General features: G+C 40.4%; 1 protein-coding gene across 2 annotated transcripts in view; it reads right to left on the minus strand.

Annotated features, from left to right (window-relative positions):
- The window catches only part of VCAN (versican), a 96748-nt gene that overhangs the window by 50486 nt on the left and 21723 nt on the right, over positions 1–24539 (minus strand). For both annotated transcript variants that reach the window (XM_083151839.1, XM_083151840.1), the window contains exons 3-6: positions 15028–15405; positions 14441–14615; positions 11097–11224; positions 4088–4381 (exon numbers count right to left, since the gene is read on the minus strand). In XM_083151839.1, coding sequence (XP_083007965.1) covers positions 4088–4381; positions 11097–11224; positions 14441–14615; positions 15028–15405 — 975 coding nt within the window. The remainder of the gene's footprint in view (positions 1–4087; positions 4382–11096; positions 11225–14440; positions 14616–15027; positions 15406–24539) is intronic.

Consider the following 24539-nt stretch of genomic DNA (forward strand, 5'->3'; position numbering starts at 1 on the left):
AATGCAGTAGATTTGGTAAGAAAATATTACTTTAATATATACACAGTGAGCACAGAAATTCTTTTTAGACAGGCAAGTTTTGAAAGGAACAGAAGCTTTTAGAGGTGTGAAATTATATATATATATATATATATATATATATATATATATATATATATATATATATATATATATATATATATATATATATATATATATAAAGATCTCATGCAATATTAGGCCTCACTTGGGTGGTTAAACACGGAAATGTCTGGTGCCATTTGGTCCTTGTGTTCTGCTACAAAATTAGGTTTGTGCAGGATTCCACCAAGAACCCTTTCATCTGCATACCTTCCAACTGTCCCGATTACAGCAGGATAGTCCCGCTAATTGCAAATGATGCCGCTGTCCCTCCTGCAGGTCACATGGAAAGATTTGGGGGTGTCCAGCACCCCGGTAAGCACTGGACCCCCCCCCCCCCCAAATTAATGTAAATAGGTGCTGTGGTGCTAGGCTATGCCCCCTCTACTGGAGGTCACGCCCAGTAGGTTTGAAGCCCTACCTCCTTTTCGCGTCAGTCACTTCTTTGGCATGGCTGGTCCCGATACAGGAATGAATAAAGTTGGGAGGTATGCATTTGTGCTATCCCTGTATCAGTATCTAGTATAAATGCCCAATGTGCTAATTCATTGGTTCCCAAAAAAGGTTTTCACCCATGGATAGGGTATGCTAAGCGTTTGTATGGGCATGCCCAGTGTTCCCCTGCATCTGCCCCATGCCTGCCCCCTTCCCAACCACCATTGAGCGAGCGGCTCAGAGAGGCGTTCGCTCCCAGAGTATGTACATGTGCAGTTTTGTGTATGCGCAAGCCCCGGCCATTGGATAGGGGAGTGAATTTGGCCCCGAGCAAATGGGTCTGAATCTCCCCCTACACTGTTCATCACTCTCACTGTTTCCCTGCTGGTACCCTGGTGTGAGTTATGTCATCCCGTTACTGCAATGCTCTAACTAAAGCTAGGTGTGTATGTACAATTTATTGCTAAAGAGTCAGACTATAGATAAATGATTAATCTCCTCAGCAATAACGCAATTATACATTATGATTATTATTTGGGATAACTACTTAGTTCTGGGAAATAAATCACAAAAGATACATTTAAATTAATTGCAGGTGTTGTTGCTGAGATAAATGAGCACATGCTACCTGCGACAGGCAGGCCTCATATCTATATCCCAGACAGGAAGTGATGCGGTCAGAGGAATGTAGGCGACATGAGGTCAAAGAGATTTATCTGTTTTTCTATGTAAAACTGCTCAACACTTATTTTTTAGTCTGTGGGAAATTAATCTCAATTGTCTTCCAAACATATTTTTGTAATTATGCAGTCATGCTTGTCCTTATGTGGAAGTAATATGTAACAAGAAAAAAGGCTAGACGTAGCTATGATGACACGTAGAGCAGGGCCAGATTGACAATGGGGAGGATGGAGCTATAGCTCCAAGCCTTTACATAAAAATAGGCCCATCAACATGGCAGAATGATAAGAACAGCTGGCCTAGCTGGCCACACAGTCGGCCATAAATCATAAGTATTCAAATAGTTTTTCCCACAGATCACTTTTTATTTTTAAGTATTTAGCATGGCATTGGGGTTGATAGTGTAGGGGGTGCACATACATATTTGGCTTCAGCCACACCCACACAGCATTGGTCACAGCTCCACCCCTTCTAAGTATAAGTCCTTATTTTCAGTAAAGGCCCATGTGGCCTCTTTTGAAACCCCTGATGTAGAGACCCTTGGGTTTATTTTATAAAGTCATTTGAGTATAATACAACTTCACTTGACTTATTCTAGTGAGCAGTGCTCAGTTTCCCCACAGCGGTCCTAATGTCTCCCTCAGAATAGTCAATGGTTGAGTGGAAGAGACCTTGTTTGGGTGTGGCATATTGTTGCCTAGACTACTGGAGTTTTTAGTGAACTGTGAGAATACTCTACCTAAGGTGGTACAGGGACTTAGGGGGTTATTTTGGTTCACTCTTTCTGACAAAATCCTTCTTAGATGGACAAAACTATGTGCACTGCAGGGGGGCAGATGTCAAATGTGCAGAGATAATTAGATTTGGGTGTTATTTTGTTTCTATGCAGGGAAAATATGGACTGCTTTATTTTTACACTGCAATATAGATCTCACTTTGAAGTAAAACCCCACCCAAATCTAATTCTATCTGCACAAGTTACATCTGCCCCACCTGCAGAGCACATGGTTTTGTCCATCTAAGAAGGAATTTGTCAGAAAGAGTGAACCAAAATAACCCACTTAATGACGTTATTTGTGGCACTGTGGTCGCCCCAGCTATACAATGCCAAAATATCAGCACTGTACATCAGTGGGATCAAGGCAAAAATAATGCCTATTACAGCACCGCATACCTCCCTCCTAGTCTACCCCATCCGGCGCCTCCCTGCAAGTATGATGTAACTTTCTATTTCATGATAATGAAAACCAAAAACCTAATAATGATTGTTCTGGGGAGTTGGTTTGATGATTTAATGGAGTCAGGAAGAGATAATTATGTTTACCTCTGTTATGTTTAATTGAAAATTGTCTCATAGCGGAGTTTGTTTTGCCTTTGTTTATATCGATGCAATTAGACATTATAAAACATGATGGGTCTATATAAATCCCTTCCCTTCATTATAATAGCAATACATGAATTGGGCCTTCGTTGTATCTGATCTAGGCAATATTCTACAGGTGGAACATCATTTTTACAATTTATATTTTTGCAATTTGCAAATGACCCTTTTAATATGTATCCGAGCATAAAAGTTATGACTTGGAAAATGAGAAGTCCTTGAAAACGGTGCGGATTAGTGTCTGTAACTAATATTTCAGCTGAACAGAATTTCAAATACTAAAATTAAAGGTCACAGGGATCCGTTTATTCATCAAGGGAGGAGTAGAGGAGTTTTACTGTTAACAGCTGCAAAAGGTGACATCATCTTGTTAACATCTGGATCACAGACCTTAAGTATAACTTGTGTAACTTATAGCATGAAATCGCATTTTTATGCCATTGTTCTATCCATGTACTGTACTGTAAACAAGAATACAAATTCTGATCTTATCAATATTCAAGTATGAAAATATTTTACTAAAACCCTGATGAAAGCAATACCGATGGTTTAGATATTTTCCAATCAAAGTGAAACTGACAAAGTATGGATATAAATTAAGTTGACTATGGGACAATGGAATAGATTTATTAAAACTTCTAAAAATGAAAAGTGGTGATGTTACCCAAAAGACAGTGACAGTTGGGAGCTGATTGGCTGGTGCTATATCTCCTTTTACCTTATCTCCACTTTATCTCCAGTTTATCTCTTCTCCAGGCTTAATATATCTGCCCCATTGATTCTAAAAGCAAATTACCTACTGTATGCTATGTGCCAAGGCTCTATGTTAGCTTGGAGCCCTGCTGAACAATTTATAAACTTTATATATGGGGTGCAAACATTTACCGACATTGAATATAAATTGATTTTTATAAAGAGAAGATTGGGAACAGGGCCACCAATAGGGGGGTGCTGTGGGTACAGCTGTCCTGGGCCCCAGCCTCTGGAAGGGCCCAGGCAGCTCATTTTGCCCGCCACCCCCGACTGCCTCTGCTGCGCTCAGTGAGCTGAACAAAGCAGGTCCTGGAGCACAGGCTTATTCAACTCTGGACCTGGGCGGCCAATTAAAATGCTGCACCAGCTTTTGAGCCAATCAGAGCTCGCATACCGGCAGCCAATCAGAGCAGTTGATGGTATGCGAGCTCTTATTGGCTCACCAGCTGGTGCTGCATTTTAATTGGCCACCAGCATCCTGAGTTGAACAAGTCTGCGCTCCGGGACCTCCAGGCTGCAGCTCAGCGGAAGAGGAGATGGGGAGCAGGAGCCAGGTTACGGTAAGTCAAGTAAGGAAGGGGGGGCTGGGGCCCGTACTGGATATGCTTCCCAGGCCCCAGAATTCCTGATGGCAGCCCTGAGTAGGAACAGCTGAAAAGATTGAAGCTGTAAAGAGAGCAAACTTAAAACTTGATATGGTGATTATATCTTACTTACTTTGTACGCAGTATGCATCATATTTCTCTTTTGGCTGTGGGAAGAAAGTCTGATTGCTAAAACGATATTTAGTCCGCACACCAAGTAGTCCTCCTCCACACTGCGGCCTCGCCAGAGACACCGGATAACGAACACTGCCATCTGCCAGCCAGCCATAATCACACTGGTCAAAACCTTTCCTCCATGCAGAATACAAGTCACCAACAGTTGCAAGCACTGCGTTCCTGTCCTCGCACTCTTTTTTAGCCTCTTCAAATGTCAACTTTTTGGGAAGAGACAGATGGAATAGGTCACCTGAAGAACAAAATGTAATTATTGGAACATTCCGTCTCACTACTAAGCAAGTGGGCAATAAAAACAAATAGAATTTGTCATTTTGTGCTGCAACTTTACATGACATTTTAAGTTGAAAACATAAAAGATAAATAAGATTACTTAGCAGTTTGCTGAGAACAAACATGACCTCAGAATTGTACCTCATGTACAAACCATCGATAATTTATGAAAATATGTATTCCCATTTGGTAACCATCAGTCTAGGTGACACAGATATCAGGCTGTTTCCTAGGGTAACATAACGATCTGAGCAATGCAGAGAAACAACCAAAAAGTCATTTTTCCTTTTGCTTGCTCTGCTGCCTCACTCACAGCTTTAATCATCGAATAAACCACCGCTTCTAAGCTTTTCTGAAACCACCGGCCCACCACACAAATACCAACAATGAGGTATTTTGCTTCTGAGGGATTCTCTCCAGGAACTGTTGGTAACTGTGACTGGTGCACTCATGTGTAAACACACGGTTACACCTTCATCTTCTGAAATAAGATTCAGACAAAAAGAAGCAGTAAAAAGAAAACAATAATTAAAGAATCAGCTCGATTCTTATTTTTATTAGAGTCTGCAGCATTATGCTACCTCTGTAAAACAAGGAATGGCCCCCTCTAAGTCCAGTTTTTAATGGATTAATTTAGAGGTGTCAAGCATTTACTGCCTCTGAGACAAAAGCAATACGGCTTGTTAAAACGCCAAGACATTTAGCGAATTTCCATAGACGATTTTTTTTCTTCCACTGAAATGTGATGGCACTAAACCTGCCAATAACCTAATATTAATCAATATGTCACTTACATACTGTATCACTATGCTAAAGTGTTTTAATAAGGAAAATAATTACATTGTGCTACTGTATGCCATTTGAAAATAAATAATTTAGCTGTGTCTTCTTAAGGTTAGATTGTGATAGATAATAGTAATGCACTTGTTACATTATTGAAAGGTATGCGACACTGAATTTGTTTTGTGTGGTTTTATTGTATTAGTATTGTACACTATTGTAGGTAGAGGGAAGCATCATGCTGTTTTGTTTGTTTTCAATAAAGTTAGTTCACTTAAAAGAGAAAAAAAACAGCTAGACTGACCAAGAAATCTGTATTAGTATAAGTGTGTACAGTTCTGTGTAAAACATAATATAAATATAATTTTCCTTTCTTTCTCTCTTGGGAAAATTTTTAGTTGATATGACATCACATCACTGTTTTAGCTACTGGGACCATACACACAACTTTCTACAGTAGTATATGCTAGCCATGAACAGGTACCATACATGTTTGAAAGAGTTACAGATGTCAGTAGCATGATAAAAAACAGCCACCTTCTAGAAGCAATTCAGGTTTACAGACCTCTGCACCTCTCTATTGTACCCCCATATGAGTGAAACCTACCCATTTTTTAAATGCAGGAGCTGCTGTGGCCAAGTGCAATGTGACGATGCTCCATAGAATAAGAGAAACATGTAACTTCCTCTCTGTTGGAAGGCCCAGTGTAGAGACTACCCTATTTCCCACAACCAGATTTGTGCGTGTGTATGCGTGTGTGTGTGTGTGTGTGTGTGTGTGTGTGTGTGTGTGTGTGTGTGTGTGTGTGTGTGGTGGGGGGTTAGAAATTCATTGGGTCACTATCATTAAAGTGTATGCTTTCATATGTACTGGTCATTGTTAATTAGCCATACTTCTTTTTCTTTGGCAATTAGTAAACCCCAACTCTGGTCATTTAAGAATAAAATAATAATCAGCTGACAATACAATCATCAAATACCAATGATTTGGCCAATAACTCTAATATTGCTTTCTCTGTGTGGACCCCCCCCCAAAAAAAAAAAAAAAAAAAAGTTCTACACTGAATAATAACTGCAATATATTGGATCATTATTGGGAATATTCAAAGATGTGGTCATAAAATTGTCTGTGTGTGTGTGTGGTCTATACCCAACAGCATTAATGGGACCTGGTATTTTCTAGAAACCCTTCAGTGCTGGGGCCGACTTGGCCACCCACGTGTATGTCAAAGCTAGATTCTCAAGCTGTCACTTTGCAGATGTTGCAACCCAGGTACATTTCCTCAACCACATATATGGGCAGATGTATTATGCCTGGCAAAGTGGAGATATAGTGAAAGGAGATAGCGCATAAGCCAATGAGCTGTGTTTGAAATATGACAGTTGGGAGTTGATTGGCTGGTGCATTACCTCCTTCCACTTTATCTCTTTGCCAGGCTTAATACCTCTGCCCCATAATGAGATGTGGTATTACTTCCTGTAAGTGGAATATAGGCTTACTACGGCTGTGATGTCATCTCATATCTGACGGCTGTTGTGGATTGTAATCCAATAAGCAGACACCATGTTAACACATGGTGTAAAAAAAAAAGCCGTGGAGGGAATGTTTTTTATTTTCTTTTTTTAAATGTAATCACTGCTTTTAGCAGAATGAGCACGGTACAACAAAGCTTGGAGCACAGATGCAATGGAACCTCACGTTGTAACTCTGTCATTGCAGGCCAGAAAATGGAAACCATGAGTGTGTTTATGTTACAGACAATAATGCAGTGTGTGTTAACCTTGGCAGCCTTTTCCAACCAGGTTGAAGTCAGCGCTCAAAGAATTGACAGGATTTTCCTGTTCTGTGTATATGTCTATGCGCTATAGAACTGAAAAAAAAAAAACACCTGACTATTTAAGGTTTCTATTTTATGGCTGCTACATACCACAGACTAGACGTATGAGCCAGGCTCTCTACTCCAGACAAAGGCTGATTCAGAATCATCTCTGGAAATCACTAGACGCTGTCTTATTAGCCTGTTCTTCAAAAGTATGTCAAGTCATAAGCTCCCGGTGTTCCATTCTACTTTCATGTTTCCTATTAATATTATCCCACCTGTTTAGCTTGCCACTTTATTTATCCCCAAGCATATATATATGCATTTTATGAAGCCAAGAGAATATTAAGTAGACGGCTTGCAAAATGGCACATGCCCCACAGTTTATAATATCAGTGCTAGTTTCTGTGCATTTTCCACTTCCCTTTAGTAAAACGTATGACACGAGATGAGCTAAAAAACAGAAAAATTCATCTTATTACACATTTAACTGTGAAATTCAGGGTCAGACTGGTCGACGTCTGTACAGGAGAAACCTCGGGCAGGCCCTACTGCTTGAGCGCCCATCGTCTCCTCTAAGGAACAGGTTCCAGATTTTGGTTTTCAATTTTACATTTTATATATATATATATATATATATATATATATAACAGTATACTGCTCATAAAGTAGTTCAACATTACACATGTTATATAATACAGGCCTATGGTGTATTTCCTACAGTGTGTTGCTGTTATTAAACTGATACATTATTATGACTGGACTAGCAGTATTTGCTACTGTATATATATATATATATATATATATATATATATATATATATATATATATATATTTATCTAAGAACCTAGACCAGTGGTTCACAAGCTCAGTCTTCAAGGACCTCCATCAGTGCACGCATTCCAGGTCTCCCCACAGAGTCGCAAGTGAAATAATTAGTTCCGCCTGTGGATCTTTTAAAATGTGTCAGTGAGTAACAAGTACACCTGTGCACCTGCCGGTTGACCTGGAAACCATGAACTGTAAGGGTCCATGAAGACTGAGTCTGGGAACCACTGGCGTAGACCACGCACTTTCTAATTGTTATTAAAGTCTCTGTTGGGATTGTCCACACACCCTACAGAGGCTGGCCCAACCATTAAGCATGGGTCCTATCACTGCTTTACCCTATTGGGCCCTTCATGACTCATGTCATATATTGCATTGCGTGTTCCCAGTCCTACCCACGTTGTCACCTCAGATTTAATCATAGGGAGTAATTACTACAAAATAGGAATTACACTGTAAAATGACTTTGCAGAATAACTTTCCATGCAAAGTAGAACCCAAAGATTGTACCTTTGGAACATCACACCTCTGTCCGTGCCCTTGTTTTGTCAGGACAATTGATTCCCGCAACATGTAACAAACTAGTCACTCATCTCTACTATATCCAGTTTTTGTGGATTGGAACCTTATTTGGGATCTTAAGATCAGTTTCTGGGATCCCATCATTTTCAGGTATATAATATATTATTTTGAGAATAGCCTTTTCAGGTATCCAGAACTATGGAAAACCATTGATTTAGACTATAAGGCATAGTTATAATTATTAAGTCCTAAATTCAATAATTACATTTTCTTTTCACTGCTATTCACAGCAATAAGAAATCGATGATAGCCTGGATGTATAGTTGAAAACACCAGCATGGTAGTAGAAGTGCAGTTACCACTACTGCTCTGTAGTAAAGTAGGTGGAGCCATGATGATTACATGCTCATGCACCCTCCCTTCCCCGCCCCCTTTCATCCCCTACACTGAAATCGGTACTTATGTAGTAACTGGGCTGCCGATTTTGAAATCGGGTCCATCGCATCGCATCGCACCCGACCAAATCGCATGCGATGCGATGCGATGCGATGCGATGGACCCGATTTTTCCATAGGATTCAATGTTAAAATGGACTGAGTCCATTTTAACATGGAATTCAATGGGAAAAAGGGGTCCTTTTCATACCCCTACTATCCAAGTGGGCATGGAGTTGGATATAAACCTGTGGCGAGCGTAGCGAGCCACCGAGCCCGAAGCGTGGCGAGCGTAGCGAGCCCCGCGAGGGGACACAGAATACCGTCCCCTCGCGGGGCTCGCTTCGCTCGCCACGCTTCGGGCTCGGTGGCTCGCTACGCTCGCCACAGGTTTATATCCAACTCCATGCCCACTTGGATAGTAGGGGTATGAAAAGGACCCCTTTTTCCCATTGAATTCCATGTTAAAATGGACTCAGTCCATTTTAACATTGAATCCTATGGAAAAATCGGGTCATCGCATCGCATCGCATCTGATTGTATGCCTTAACTTAAGGCATACAATCAAAAAATCGGCAGCCCAGATACTACATAAGTACCCTGAAATCTGAATTGTGCAGCAGGAGTTCATACTGATGTAATTGTTAAGGACAATCCTTGGAAAGTCGGACATGTAGAAATCCTGTGTTTTTCAAATAAACAGATGTATTAATTTTAACAATGCAATTTAGTAGGTGCTTGTTTCAAAAGTTTAGTTGAACCAGCTTTTAGCTGTCAAATGTAATGTAAACTCCAATTTCCTTCTGCCAGGTTCTTGAGGCCTTTTTCAATAAAGGTTTTAGTTAGCTTTTAAAACCTTACTTGACCTCCCACATTGGGTTAGACGAACCTAGCTTTAAATAGTGTTGTGTACATTGAATGCTAGTATTATGGGCCTGATTCATATTTGTACAAAAACTTGATAGTTTGCATACAAATACGATGTTTGTCCCATGCAGCCTTGTCAACCACAGCAAAATTGACATGCTATGGCTGATGTACCCCCGTTTGTAGGGCAGAATGGGGATAGCACCTAACGCCATTCTTCAAAAAGCCAACGTGTCGTCTCCTCCTCATACCCAGTCCTGAGAACATTCTGTAGAGCTCTCTGTTGCAACCACTCTGCGACCGCGGTTTGTGCTTAGAACGAGACACAACGGTCTCTGTCAAAATAAATAACACTTTCTTTCACATGCTGAGGGCCTGCGATCATAATCTAATTGCAATTGCATCACAGAAATCACTGCTGTCAGAGTAATTAGGTTTGCCTCCTGCCTTCGCACTGACACCTTGTTTCAAGTCGCAGCAGCGGCTACTTGTGACATCATGCAGTCACCCACAAAATGGTCTGGACAAGCCAGCGTTGTCCGGACAGCACCCCCTAAATATTGCTGCCTCCTTATTGGCCACCTATGTCACTCAAACTGCGATCGCGCTTCAACACTCGCACACACGCTCTGCAGATGCTGAGCATGCACTGAAGTGCAAAAAATTTTGTTTACAATGTTCGCACTTCTGCATTCAATACTGAATTAGCCACATCGTTTTCTAATACAGGTAGTTAACACTTTTATCTGGTACACTGCAACACATTTTGGCCACAAGAAACCCTATGTGTCATTGGTACTGTTAACCATGATGAATAAAGAAGCGGTTCTTAATTCTGGAGATGTTCGTTGCCCACTTAAGTGGACGTAACAGAATTCTGTGGTTGTTTGGATTTCCCCTTTAAGAGGAAATGTCAAATTTCACGGTTCAATTAAACATAGTCATACTGGACCATGGTCAGTGGAAAGTGGAGGTAACAGATTTAGGAAATGCTATTTAGGTTGGTTGCCTTTTATAGCTTGGGAGGAGAGACAAACTGGTCATTACTGTATGAGAGTCATATTGCATGACGGGCACTGGGGATCAGTACATACTGTAAGCAATGCACATACTACTGATTAATTTGCCTGCTCTCTGATAAGTATACTACATATAATAATACGTATAATAAAATGTACAAATGCAGCAAACAAGGGGTCTAGTAATTCCCCTTTACTTTAAAAGCATCAAACCTGAATGGTCTTTTCTAAATCCACTACCTCCACATTGTGCTGTAATTGAGACCTAGCGAACCACATAACTATAGGGTTGGGTCAGCTGTTGTTTTTCATGTCATATAAATGTAATGCACTAAAATGCAAGGACTTCCTGACCTTCATATAACATTGGGGTGAAAATAACGCACGCTATTTTAGAATCTCACCTTCTAGTTCATCCGCAAAGCAGTACACATCATATTTCTCCTCCGCTGGACGTCTCCCGTAGGTTCGTATTCCTTCTTTTCCCTTTTTGTCACCATAGCAGCCAGCTCTTGGGTTGCGGATTGGATATCTTTAAAAAAAAGCACCAACAGTAAAACATTATTTATACTGGCAAACATCCACAGACTGGAACCAGTGTGAGATTAATATTTATACTGCTACTTAATAATATGCAACTATATGGGTTATTATAATTCAGACCTAAGCAGCCCACCTGCTGTTGGCCTATAACTCCAAGTATCATGTGCCAGTAAGTTTGTTTAACTGTCGAAACAGCATGTGTGCCGATTACAAAATGGCTAGAAATAGCTGCTGTACCACTATCTTAAATCAAAAGTAGGGCAAGTAATTAATTTCCTTCAAAGCAATACAGTATGGCTTAGGTGTTGCAGAAATGCGCTGCACTGGGCAGCTTATGTATAAAGTGATTAGCAGTAACGGGTTACCGAGACTGAAAACTTTATGGAGCTTAATACATTTCCCACTACCCATCCAATCACGTGCAACTACCCATCCAATCACGTGCAACTACCCATCCAATCACTTGCAACTACCCATCCACTCACGTGCAATCTTATTTAGAATTCTGCTGAAAATCCCATGAAAAAAGATGTGTACTGTAACTACAAAAACTAAAGGAGGGAATGTGATGTATTCTAAGGATTGTCCTGTGCATGTTACAGTAGTCAAATGTAAATACTCCACTAGCTCCATCATCAAACAAAAATTGTCAGATTATATTGCTCATTCATAGATATTATACCAAAAATATACCAAAAAAGAATAAACACATTTAGGGATAATCAATTAGGGTTTACCCCACGGCTAATTGCTGTAAAAAATCCCCATGGCACAGGAAAAGGCTATTCAACTAAATAACTTTTTTCCCCACACCAGTAAATCAGTATTCAAGCAAGGAAACAAACTGGTTCCATCTAAACTCTAGAATCAGTGGAGTGACGCTAGTCCATTAGCTGCAAGGATCAGTGTGACTATGGGAACTTTATTAATTCTCCACTCAATGGATATCTTCAGCATGGAAAAAAATGTATATTGCCTCTAATATAATTAACATTGTGGTGTATAAGAACAAATTAATTTTGATATAGTATATATGAGCAAAAAAAAAAAAAGAGAAGGACCCCATCATCCCTACTAATACCTAGACCATAAGGTCCCTTATAAGGAAAGGGTCTTCAGGTCTCCATTTCCTAAAGCTAATGTACAGCACTGTAACAAGCACTCCCGGTGCCCTGTGCTGGCCCCACCTCTCTAACGTGTGATGTTAACCAATGGGTCCATGTCACCGGTAGGGTGGCCAATCCATTGATCAGGATCAGCAGGTTTCTGGGATTTTGTCCTAAAATTGCTGGGATTCTAATCCCAAGAAACTCTAATCCTGGGATTTCAGGATTAGTCTAATGCTGGGCAGCATCTGAGTACCCCGCACTGCTGCCTTCTGCTCCACTCCCGACCGCTCATGTAAGTAAATGTGTTGGGCAGCCAGTTTGGGGGAAGGGGGGTCTTTTTTTTATTAGGGAGGCCATTCCTGGAAATCTCTCAATCCCGAATCCTGATATTAAATAAAAATGCCCCGGGATTGGCATCATTATTCACAGGCATCTGGAAACTATAGAAGTCTATGGAGTCTGGTCTGGGCTGCTGTAGGTGCACTACTGCTGTGCTACTGACTGCAGGGTGCCATTCCATGCACCCTGCAAACCAGAAGCGACGGCAATGGGGCGGGAGACAGTGCACCTACAAAGCCTCTGCACTTAGTGCGGCGCCGCTAGTTACGGCACTGCTCATGTAGGACAAATCAACTAAAACTTAAAGTACGTGAGATACAGTGGAGTCTATGTTTCTAGATACAAAATATACCAAGCCAGGAGAAAGTAAAATGGGGAGCCTAAAACAATTACCAAAATTACATTTGTAGTGCACATGCCCCACATTCCATGAGCTGCTAAGGGTTGCCAATACTCACACTTTGTAGGCATGTTATACTTAATGATTGCAATTAGAACAAAACTTTGTTAAACAAAGGCAGAAAAGTTCAGTTTCCTTGTTTTATGTTGTTTTGTTAAAAGTGCTTAACTTGCATATCTGAGACTCATGGTACATCCAGCAATGTGTTATTATATGGAATTTTTTGTGATGCCACAGATGATGCTAAAACTATTTGCATCTTAGTTCTTTGTGTCAGTAGAAGTCCAGGTCATGCTCTGAGCAAGTGATGGTGCTTTTTTATGTAAGTGCCATTTTCTGGAAGTCCATCCTCCATTTGTAGGTTTTTATTCAATATTTATTCTAATTTACATAAAGTTAGCTCCACTTCTAGTGTGGTTGCTACTATGGGTCTTCATACTGCTACACAGAACAACCATGTCACTGCTCTAATAAGATGGACGTGTCTGTACTTAGACTGGGTGTTCTATGTAATGACTAATGGGAGGGCCATTTACCTATAGGAGTGTGAATTGCATTTTTTATGGCCTACTCATTTCCAAAAGGCTTATTTGAATACATTAAAATTAACATGATGCAACATATTAGCTTTCTATAACTGAAACCTCTATGGGACTTACAAATACGTTTTTGGTGGATTCTTGGAACCACATCAGGTCATGTACATTTTACAATTTGTCTTTAGGAATAATAATAGCTATTAATAGCCAATAGTAAAACATGTTTAAAAACATAATAACAAACTGTAATAAACAATTCACCATATTGCCTACAAAGAATGGAGGAAGCTATTTTGACTATAGGTTTACAAGAAACCACTGCCTTGTGAATATTGGTCATGACCCATGAAAACTGGTCATACGGACTATGCTTCTTGCATACTGGCCATGATGTTCCTGAGAAATGTAGCTAGATCCTAGAGAATTTATAGGCTACGTTTCATGAATACTGATTCAGCCTACTAAATGAATGAATCACTCAATGTTCATAGGTGAAAGGTGTTCTTGAAAACAATGGTGGTGTTCAAAAGTTGTTTTAAACTTTGACTTAAAGTGTCAGAGTTCCATTGTTATGGCTTGTGTCAGTTACAAGTAGAATGGATTGAATTTCCGACAGTCAGGGAAAAAAATTGATCCTAGAAACTCAACTTGATGTACAGAGTGCAGATTTCTGCTAGAAAGTATAAAAAGCACATAGAACTCACCAATTTCATTATTTAGTGTTAAATGCTAGCTTGAACTTTATATCAATAGAGGTCTATGTATGCTAGATAAAGACAATGACAAAGTAAAAGTAGTCACAATTACTAGCAGTTTACCTAACACTTTGATCAGATAGCCAACCAGCATCACACTGCTCAAAACCATCTTCATAGGCAGCTCTCAATTGTCCAGGAGTTGCGATTTTGGCACCATTGTCTATGCAAGCCTTCTGGGCACTTTCATAATCTAAGATGTACTTGTCTACTGATGCTCGATAGTGAAACACGACTCCTACAAAATCAGGAAATCCATATCAATACAGTCTAATATCACTTACATTTGCTGGGTTCATTAGATACAATACTTTAACATTAATCATCCTTAAACTCTGTGTCAAAACTCAAACACTTGTGTCCATGTAAAAAAAGCTACAACAATGTGAAGTCATGGCTGGTTATTACTCTCAATGTTGACTACCAGTGTTTTACGTTGACTATGTTCAATCTGTATGGGCAGCCAAATTGACCCAATGTATTAACATTCCTAATAATATCCTTACTAAAAATTAGCAATGAGTAACACAAAAAGAAAGAGTAGTTAGCGGTACATGTGGGCCACAATTTCTAAAGGCTAAAAACAATAATGAAGTACTGTATAACAAATTAATTCTGAGTCACCACCTGAGATAAAACTTAGATCTTACCTGAAACATCCAATGAAATGGTATCTTGAGTATCTTCAATGCCAAATAGTACCTCGCAACGGTAAACACCACCATCACTGGCACGGAGTTTGACCATTGTTAATGAAGCATCACCAATGTCCTCTGGGTGGCTGGGCACAGACACTCTACCCCTGTAATTTGGTCCAATTTTGATACCACCACTTTGGGCAACTAGAACTGTAGTTTCCTTTGGATCTTTCCCATCTCGGCTTTTCTCGATTTTTGTCCATTTTATCCTCAAAAATTCAGTTGTAATGTTGTAACTAGGTGGTAATGTAGGTATTGTTGAGAAATAGCATGGTAACGTCACTCTTCCAGCCAGGGATCCTTTAACTGGAGGACTTTTTTCCAATTTAACTGAAAAGAAAAGAGAAAAAAATATCAATGTCACGCCTTCATTTCTATATATTATGTATGTAATATATATATGTGCCATGAATATGCTTATCAGAAGGTGAAGGTCGGATTTGGAGCTCTAAATCCAGAATATGTAGAACTTTTACATATTGCCACAAACTGTTTTACATAAAGAATCAAAATGATCATCTGCAAATTGCTTTGTATACTTTTTTTTTTACATTTTAGATGTTTTTAGACATTCTGTAATTTCCATGAGCTTACTCCAATTCTTTCATTGAATTAAGTTATTATTGAGCAGTTTGGGACTCCGCTTTTAAAAGTGATAAAGTGGAGAGTAATTAATCACCAACCAATCAGCCCAAACTGTCATTTTCCAAACACAGTCCATTTCATGACAGTTAGGGGCTGATTGGGTAGTACTTTATCACTCACCATTTTATCAAGGATTAGTAATTCTGGCCCATAATGCGATATTGCCAGCTTAATGAATTACCCTAAATAGTCCAGTATTCAAATAGGTATTAGTGACAAATACTCTACTTGAGAACATGCAAAACAAAAAGCCCCTGAACTTTGCACTATGGCCGTTATTCTGGTTGACTCGCTCGGGTGCGAATCCGCACCCTTATGAGTCATCCAGAACCCGCCCGGGGAATGGTGGTACACCCACCCCAATTCGCATGCGGGGTTCGTTCGTCCGGCACGCGAATGGATGTTTTGCATAAACCATTGAATGATGGGAAAGGCACACGCATATGTACGGGTGGTCCAGACCATTCGTACATATGAACAAAGAAAAGCAGTAATATGGGCGGGCAGCTGACATCCGGTTACGACCGCATTACCATATGTACGCCCAGGGTTTTCTTGGGAACGCCCATGAAATGCTGGGCGTATTCTAATGCCCCTGGCCAGAACCCCACACCCCTCTCCGCCCCTGCTCGAAAAGGCAAGTTTGCATGCTCCCAGCGTATGCACATGCGCAGAAATGCAGCTGCCCATGCACATACGCAAAAATCGGTCCTGGTGCAAATTCGCGGATGACCGAATCAATCTGAATAAGGGCCTATGTACTGTAACTTGTGCAGTGCCCATTTTCAATGACCCCAAGTATACATGCAGTACATTTAAAATCCTTTTACACTGCATAAATCAAAAGAAAGCAGTTCCTTTATTTTACCACTTTGCTTCAACAAATGACATCATATTTGTCTGGAATGTATAGGAAGTAAGAAAGAGTTGCCAAGTGATTTGGATAATGGTTTAACTACTCTGCACAGTGTAATCGCATGAAACAATAATCCTTATTGTCGTCTACCAAAATCTTTGTGAAAATTATTTCCTCTATAGCCTCAGGACTCAAAGTAGTCCACAAGGAGAACAACGGTACTGCAAATGGTTCATGTGGACGATCTATCCTGCTTCAGCTGAAACGTGTGTCTACAAGACTTTTTATCCATGTCTGCAAATACAGCCAGCTGCAGATCTGCTATCCTTATGCGAACTCTGTATAATTCATGTACTTTTTCCATACCACAGAAAGTTCATATAGGCGGAGGTAGCGGCTCCAAATATGATTTTCAGTTTGTGAAATACATGAAATATGAACTATACAAAGATGAACTATACGAATATATTTCCATAAGAGAAACCTTTGTTACTAATGCCCCTCTTTCAACCAAAATCCAGGGTCTGAGCTGGGATTTGGAATATAATTAGCCAAGTCAGTTCTGCGATAGGGAATGCATTGTTTTTTCTATAAACATATTGTATTCATTCATAGACTCAATGCAGAAAATCATAGCCAGATACAAACCTCCCAACTGTCCTGATTTTTGCGGGACTGTCCCTTTAATTTCCTGTGCGCATGTAAATGGGATGGGAGCATGGCCAGTAGGTCACACAGTATTGGCCATGCCCCCCCCCCCTCCCAGCGGCAAAAAATGGGGGGGGTGGCATCACGGGAGTTATGGCATTTGTAGACCACGCCCCATGGTCATTAGGCCATGACCCCAAATTTCGGAGGAGTACCTTTGGCACATACGGAGGTCATGGTCTGACCATTTCGAAAGTTGGGAGGTATCCAGATATGCACAGGTTAGGTCATGAAGTATAAATACGGTATATTCTGTCCAAAGCATCATTGTTTTCCCATCATACTCATGGCTGGAAATAAACCTTGATAAAGTAACTGAAGATAGTCTGTATATAAGAGGAGTTGTATCCAACCTTTTAAAAAGGACAAGTAAAGGTGTTCTCACAGAAACCAATCATTTTGTAGCTATCAAAATAGCTGATTGTTGCTATGCCCTCTTCCGATGATACTTAATCTCAATTATTTTTATTTCAACATCTCCTAACTTCCCATAATCTATCCCATGCACTACCTCACTAAGAGGCCTATTCGTAATCGAGAGACAACTAGACCCGATAATTAAGTATCTAACTCACTATGAGCTGTACAGTGGTTTTGGAGTTTAGTGAATGCTAATTAAAAACCCTGTCAAAATGAGTCCTTTTCTGCTCCTACCACCAATCTCTGTCTTCACAGCTCCCTCTCTCCATATACAGCAAGTTTGAAACAGATCATTTTGCTTTCACTTTCTGTTAAGCAGTAATTTGGTCCAGCAAATTGCCTGCAGTGGTCACTGGTGGTACTTCACCTCAGAGGTGAGGAGTATTTAGCCTTTTATATAAAGAGATACAGCACTCATATCAGGTTCCTAATGGTGAATGGGCGCGTTACATATGGAAACATGTGGAAACTAATGCTTCCGTATGTGTAAAAGAACCATTGAGCTTAGTTAATAGGCCTGTACATAATATTTGATGATCCCCAAACACTACACACATCTTTGTAGATGTGCATTCAACACCTGTTATTGATGGTGTATGTAAATACATCATATGCAAAGGATCATTTATGACAGGGGTGGCCAAACCCCTGTCATATACGATCAAGATCTACCTCAAGTTCATGTTTTCAGGCAACCTGTGGATCTATAGTAGGAATGAATGCAGCAGGTTTGAAAATGTGACAGTTAGTAATGACTACAACTGTGCGCAACCTTGGTGATTTAGAAAATGTGGACTGTAGGTACAGCTTGAGGGCCAGTTTGGCCGCCCCTGGTATACAATGTTTAATATGCGATCCTGCGGCCCAGAAAGCTGCCAGGCAGTTCAAAGGAAATCTAATTTGACTTCTACATCCGAGAAGTCGCATAAGTGTATGGGGTCCCTTCCCCTACTCATTAGTGATCTATCTACTAATAGGATGCATAGTCCATTTAGCTTGTGTCATGTTTCTCCACTTACATTTGAAGCCAGAACACAAATGTTTATGTTGAGTAAAACATCTGAATTTACACAAGCAGGAGCTTGGTACTTACACCAAATGCGCATATGTATTACAGCACATAATCCAACAATCCAACTGCCACATGTGTTTTTTATTCTGCAATATACTTAATGATGTAGTATCTTTAAAAAAAAATGTAAGACAGAGCTGAGAGAATCATTAGCAAAACCCACAATTTTATGTTCACATTACACTTCTATTCCTTAAAGCCCTAAAATAGTTGATTCTCAGACAAAAGACAAATACTGTTTCCACAACAAATGCTACACATATTTAATATAATTGAATTAGTGACTCGGCTTATTCTTTCATTTTTAAACTAGCCTCCTAGTTTCTTTTCAACTCAACATTAGCAGATGTATAAACAGTAATTTAAACAATAATACCGCATTTTCTTTAAGTAGCAAGTTAAGCAGCATCTGATAATAATTGTTTCATGGCTATCTTCCTGCAAATCATTACCTCCTTTTATTACCTCTCTGGAGGGCAACCAAATATGGCTGCCACTCCATCACAGCTCTACTGTGATGGCAGAGGAGTAAGCATAAGTAGGCAGATATTACAGTACATATTGTAGACATAAACCATTCCCTTGGCTCCAGACACAGAAAATATATACTACACGGATAATGATTTACAGCTCTCAGCAAATCAATGCCAGAGATGGAGAAGAATGGGCAAGATGTTGCAGTAAGTTCAGAGGGGCATTCCAAAGTATCTCTGCTCACTATATCATGTGCCATATGACTGTCATTGGTAGTTACATAACACTGTAAAAAAACATTAATCATTTGAATAATTCTTTAACATTATAGACCATTGTTGTGATCTCATTAATAATTCATTATTCCATTTTCAACTTTTTCAAGCTGAAGGAAAACGTTTGTTAGTACCCACTGGATTTATATAAATGTATGTTTGTGGTTTAATACATCTGCATTCCAAAGGACTTTCTACCAGTGGCTGGCGTGTCCCCATCATATGTATTTCTCAGCCAACCATTCTGATTTGTGCCAACTGTTAGGAATTACACAATGTTGCCAATAATTCAATGTTACGTAAAATAATCATAATGAGGTATTGGCAGAGGGTTGGATGGAAGTACAGAACCATCATCTTAAAGGGGCAGATGTACTAAGCCTAAAGTACCACCACCTTTCATTTTTAAAACACTGGGGGGATGCTCTAACATCGGCGCCCCCTTACCACCGCACATCGCCTACATAATTATCGCATATGCGCTAACATATGCAATAATTATGGCAAAGGACAGCTCTTGTGTTAAGAGCTGTCCATTGTGGTGAGAGACAGTGGGTCGCATCGGGACCCGGCGGCTCTCCCCTCCCTCCCTTACCCGGCGCTGCTGCTGCCCCGGGCTCTCCTCCTCCCTGCACCCGGAAAAGGATCATAGTGCAGGGAGGAGGAGGTCACAGGTCCGGGCAGCACAGCACTGTGCTGCCCGGACACAGGTGAGGGGGGGGTCGATGAGGGGGGGGTCGATGCAGGGCGGCGATGAGTTGGTGCGGGGTGGCGGTGGGTCGCGGTAGAAGCCCACAGGCTTCTATGGGGCATCACCAGATTATTGTGATGCCACCCGTTGCAATAACCCGGCGGGGGATGCTTAGAGCATCCCAAAATGCGGTAAAAACCCTGATAACGGGGTTTTTACGCATTTTTTAGTTTAGAGAATCTCCCCCACAGCCTGTAGCATGGCAGTTAGGATCTGATTGGCTAGCACTTTATCTTTCTCCATTTATCTCTCTAAGGGGAAAATTCTAACAATCAATCAGATTCTGTCTATAATTTATTTATTGCATCCTAGAAAATAATAGACAGAATCTGATTGGTTGCTATGGGCAACTTCTCCATTTATCTCTCTAAGGGGAAAATTCTAACAATCAATCAGATTCTGTCTATAATTTATTTATTGCATCCTAGAAAATAATAGACAGAATCTGATTGGTTGCTATGGGCAACTTCTCCATTTATCTCTCTAAGGGGAAAATTCTAACAATCAATCAGATTCTGTCTATAATTTATTTATTGCATCCTAGAAAATAATAGACAGAATCTGATTGGTTGCTATGGGCAACATCACCTCTTTCATTTGAGTTTTAGTAAATTTACCCCTAAATGCTTAGTACATCTCCCCTAAATCTGTTACCTAAACACAGTGGAAACAGACATCATGGCAAAGAATATGTAGTCAATTGGGTATAAAAAACTTGTTGCCCTTGGCAAACCACAACCAATAAATACATGTGGAGCGATAGCTAAAATCTGATTGGTTTGCAATGACAACACCTTTAATTTTGTTTCTTAAGGCCACCATATATTACTGCAACTTTTCAGAGGGAAGAAGTCACATCCGATCCCCTTTCAGGCGTCCGGGACCTTCCCCGGGGGCAGGATCGCATGCGATATATCACATGCAGTCCTTTTGCATGCAATACATCACATGTGATCCCATTTTCAGCTGCTGGGAGGCTGTCCAAATTAGAGGTCAGATGTGCATGCAGGTCCGATCCCCAACTTCCATCGATTTCACACTGGACCGCAAATCGGATCGGATCTAATGTCAAACATATGCAATGTGGCCACTTTTCAACTGATTTCTCATCCCGATCCGTCAGAATCAGGTGAAAAGTGGTCAAATTACACAAGTGTATGGCCAGCATTAGATATGTTACTCCTAGGGAGTCAGACGTGATAGCTATCATCTCCCTAGGTCAATTCTCCTAGAGATAAAGAAGAGTACAAACATGCCTTCATGTAACCAGGGACATAACTAGATATTCATAGGCCCCCTCAGCAAAAGGGGCCCCTATTTAGCAACTGATGGTGAAAAATGTATATAAAGCATTAATTAGACAGTAAAGATGGCCCCCATAGCATCTGCACCCCTTGCACCTATGGTAGTTACGCCCTTGCCTGTAAAAGTTGTAAATTGTCCAAAATATGGTTTTTTTTTTTCACATAACTAGGTAGGATTATGGAGTGGCGAGACTTGCTTGAGTTAGCTGAGTTTAAAGGAACAAATGGTATGTATGTACTCTATAACACAAATGGCGAGAAAGTATACAAGAATTTGCAACCTATCCAATCAAATCATTTCCCTAGAACGATGAAGGTGATGTAATCTACTCATGATCGCCGATAATAGAGACATAATAGTGGTAGTATCCATGGAATGAAATATTGTGCCCTCAGTTCACCTTTACTTCTGTAACCAAACTCGGCAACGAAACAAACCTTTTAAAAAATGATCTTCAGTATAGAAGACAAACCATCAAAAGAACCATTTGTTCTCTGTTATTATCATAAATGATCTGCAAAGCAATTCCAATTTTTAGGGGGGGGGGGGGGGAGTTAGCAAAAGTTTAGTGCAACAGAAATGTTTTAAGCTTCGTCTTAATGTTTAAAATACTTTGGCAACAAAAGCTTGCTATTGTTAGATAGAGCTGATGAAATACTAAATTCTTTATAAGTGAGTGGGGTTTTTTTTTCTAACAAAACCAGCTTATAAATCACTTTCGGTCTGCTAGTGAGCCTGTTCGAGATTTCCAAGCATTAATAGCACTCACTGGCAAAGTAGAAGCCTCCCATAATAGCACTTCCCTAGAGACTGCAAACAAATGTTGGTATGGACTGCTGCAATAGCTGAAGTTATTTCCATAAAAAGTAACATAGGGGCTTGTGGTATCTATGTGGAGACAACCTAGAGATTCAGTGTTTGTCTATAATCACAATATCACACATGGGCAACAGGGAAATAGCTGTCAAACTGTTTAGTGTTTAGAATAATGGGGCAGATGAACTGGGGGAATTAAGTTATTTTTTTTAAATGTGTTAACAATGCACCTTACATGCGCTAGGGACAGCCCGTCGAGTAGCGCTCAGTGGGGTTGTCCCCTGTAATTCCCCCAGCAATCAGCGGCCGGGGCGATGTATTGACAGCCACCTAGGCGTTAAACCGTCCCGGTCACTTCGCCAGCCCAGGGTTAGTGTTGTCCACTGCAGGGGCAATGCTAGCCCTGCTCCTGGCTCCGGGCTGCACTTGAGGGCTTGCAATAATAGAGAGATGCCCAGAGAGCCGGCCGGAGCTATGAGGCTTGGTGAAGAGTTTGTAATATTAACTGCAGATTAACATTGGACCAGGGACCTACCCAGCCTCAGCCTTTGGAGCCTAGCAGGATGCATGCTTACTCCAGAGGCACTCTGCATATATCCGACCTGTGGCTCCATTCCTAGGTCTGGGTAAGGCATACCCCTTTTTAACCCATTCTGACTTCATTCATTGTCAGTCCATAGTTGATGTTTTTCATCTGTCCAGTTTGGTGTTTTTATACAAAATAAATTGTTTTTATATGTGCGATTAGCCGAGTGCCTGTGGTCGCAACTTATACAGGATCTAGCAGATGATCTGGTGAATACTTCTACAGGATCGAGCAGATGATCTGGTGAATACTACCACAGGATCTAGTAGATGATCTGGTGTATATTTCTGGTGAATACTACTACAGGATCTAGCAGATGATCTGGTGAATACTACCACAGGATCTAGTAGATGATCTGGTGTATATTTCTGGTGAATACTACCACAGGATCTAGTAGATGATCTGGTGTATATTTCTGGTGAATACTACTACAGGATCTAGCAGATGATCTGGTGAACACTTCTACAGCATCTAGCAGATCATCCGGTGAATACTCATATAGCAGATAATCTGGTAATCGCTTCTACACAATTTAGCAGATGATCTGGTGAATATTTTTACAGGTGTTATCACAGTGATGAGAATATGAAAGTACTAATAGTTAAGGCTCTTATACAGTTATCTGAGATATCACATGCAGGCTTGCAACTGCCAAGGTATTGCATGCCTCTGAGCTCCCCGGTGGCTGAACCGCATATGATACACTTTATGTGGTCCTTTAGCACAACATGTATCAAGTGCTGCTGGATCCAATAAATCTTGCGATCACTTGCGATCTCTGGATCCATTCTGATGCTCATGAGACCATGAATCGGACGTTAGGCACATACGGATTTGCCACTTTTCACCTGATTTCTCAGCCCGATCGGGTGAAAGGGGCACCTTTACTTTGATATTTTGATATCATTCCACAATAAGTTTATTGCAATTATTACATGAATGAAACACAACTAGATTGGGAATGTGGATTTTTTTTCTGCATTTGGCAACATACAAGTAAAAAAAAAAAAATTACATAAAAAATAACATAAGCTTTTTTTGCCTCTGGAAAATGGAAGACAATCACTCGTTGCTTACTTGATGTTCCATATGCAAGTAAGATGGGACAGAGCAGCCCCACCCACTCAAACAGGCTGGGCCAAAATGAATGAATCAAAATATGTACAGGAGGTTTTACTTCATATAAACAACTTATTTATAAAATGACCTAAGAAACCACTCTGTTTCTGATGAAAAGCATACACTGCTGTTATTTCTTGGAAGCCCACTGCAGATGGAGCCCTTTTTCAAACAGCTTGATTTAAATCAAAGTTTTTGTTACTTAACAAAATAACTTAATAGGTGGAATAACCTAAAGTTGTTCCACCTGTTTTGAATTCACAAAGTAGTGTCCCCACCACCACCACCACCACCACCACCACCACCACCACCACCACCACCACCACCGTTACCTTACAGCTGTGACATATTGAGAACCTGTAACTTTATTAACATCTGCTCGAAACAAACTTGGTGTCATAACTGATCCTGCTTCAAGCTCACTATTGTAAGGGTTC

Source organism: Crinia signifera, chromosome 1 (genome assembly GCF_055691185.1).
Source record: "Crinia signifera chromosome 1, ASM5569118v1, whole genome shotgun sequence".
NCBI lineage: Eukaryota > Metazoa > Chordata > Amphibia > Anura > Myobatrachidae > Crinia > Crinia signifera.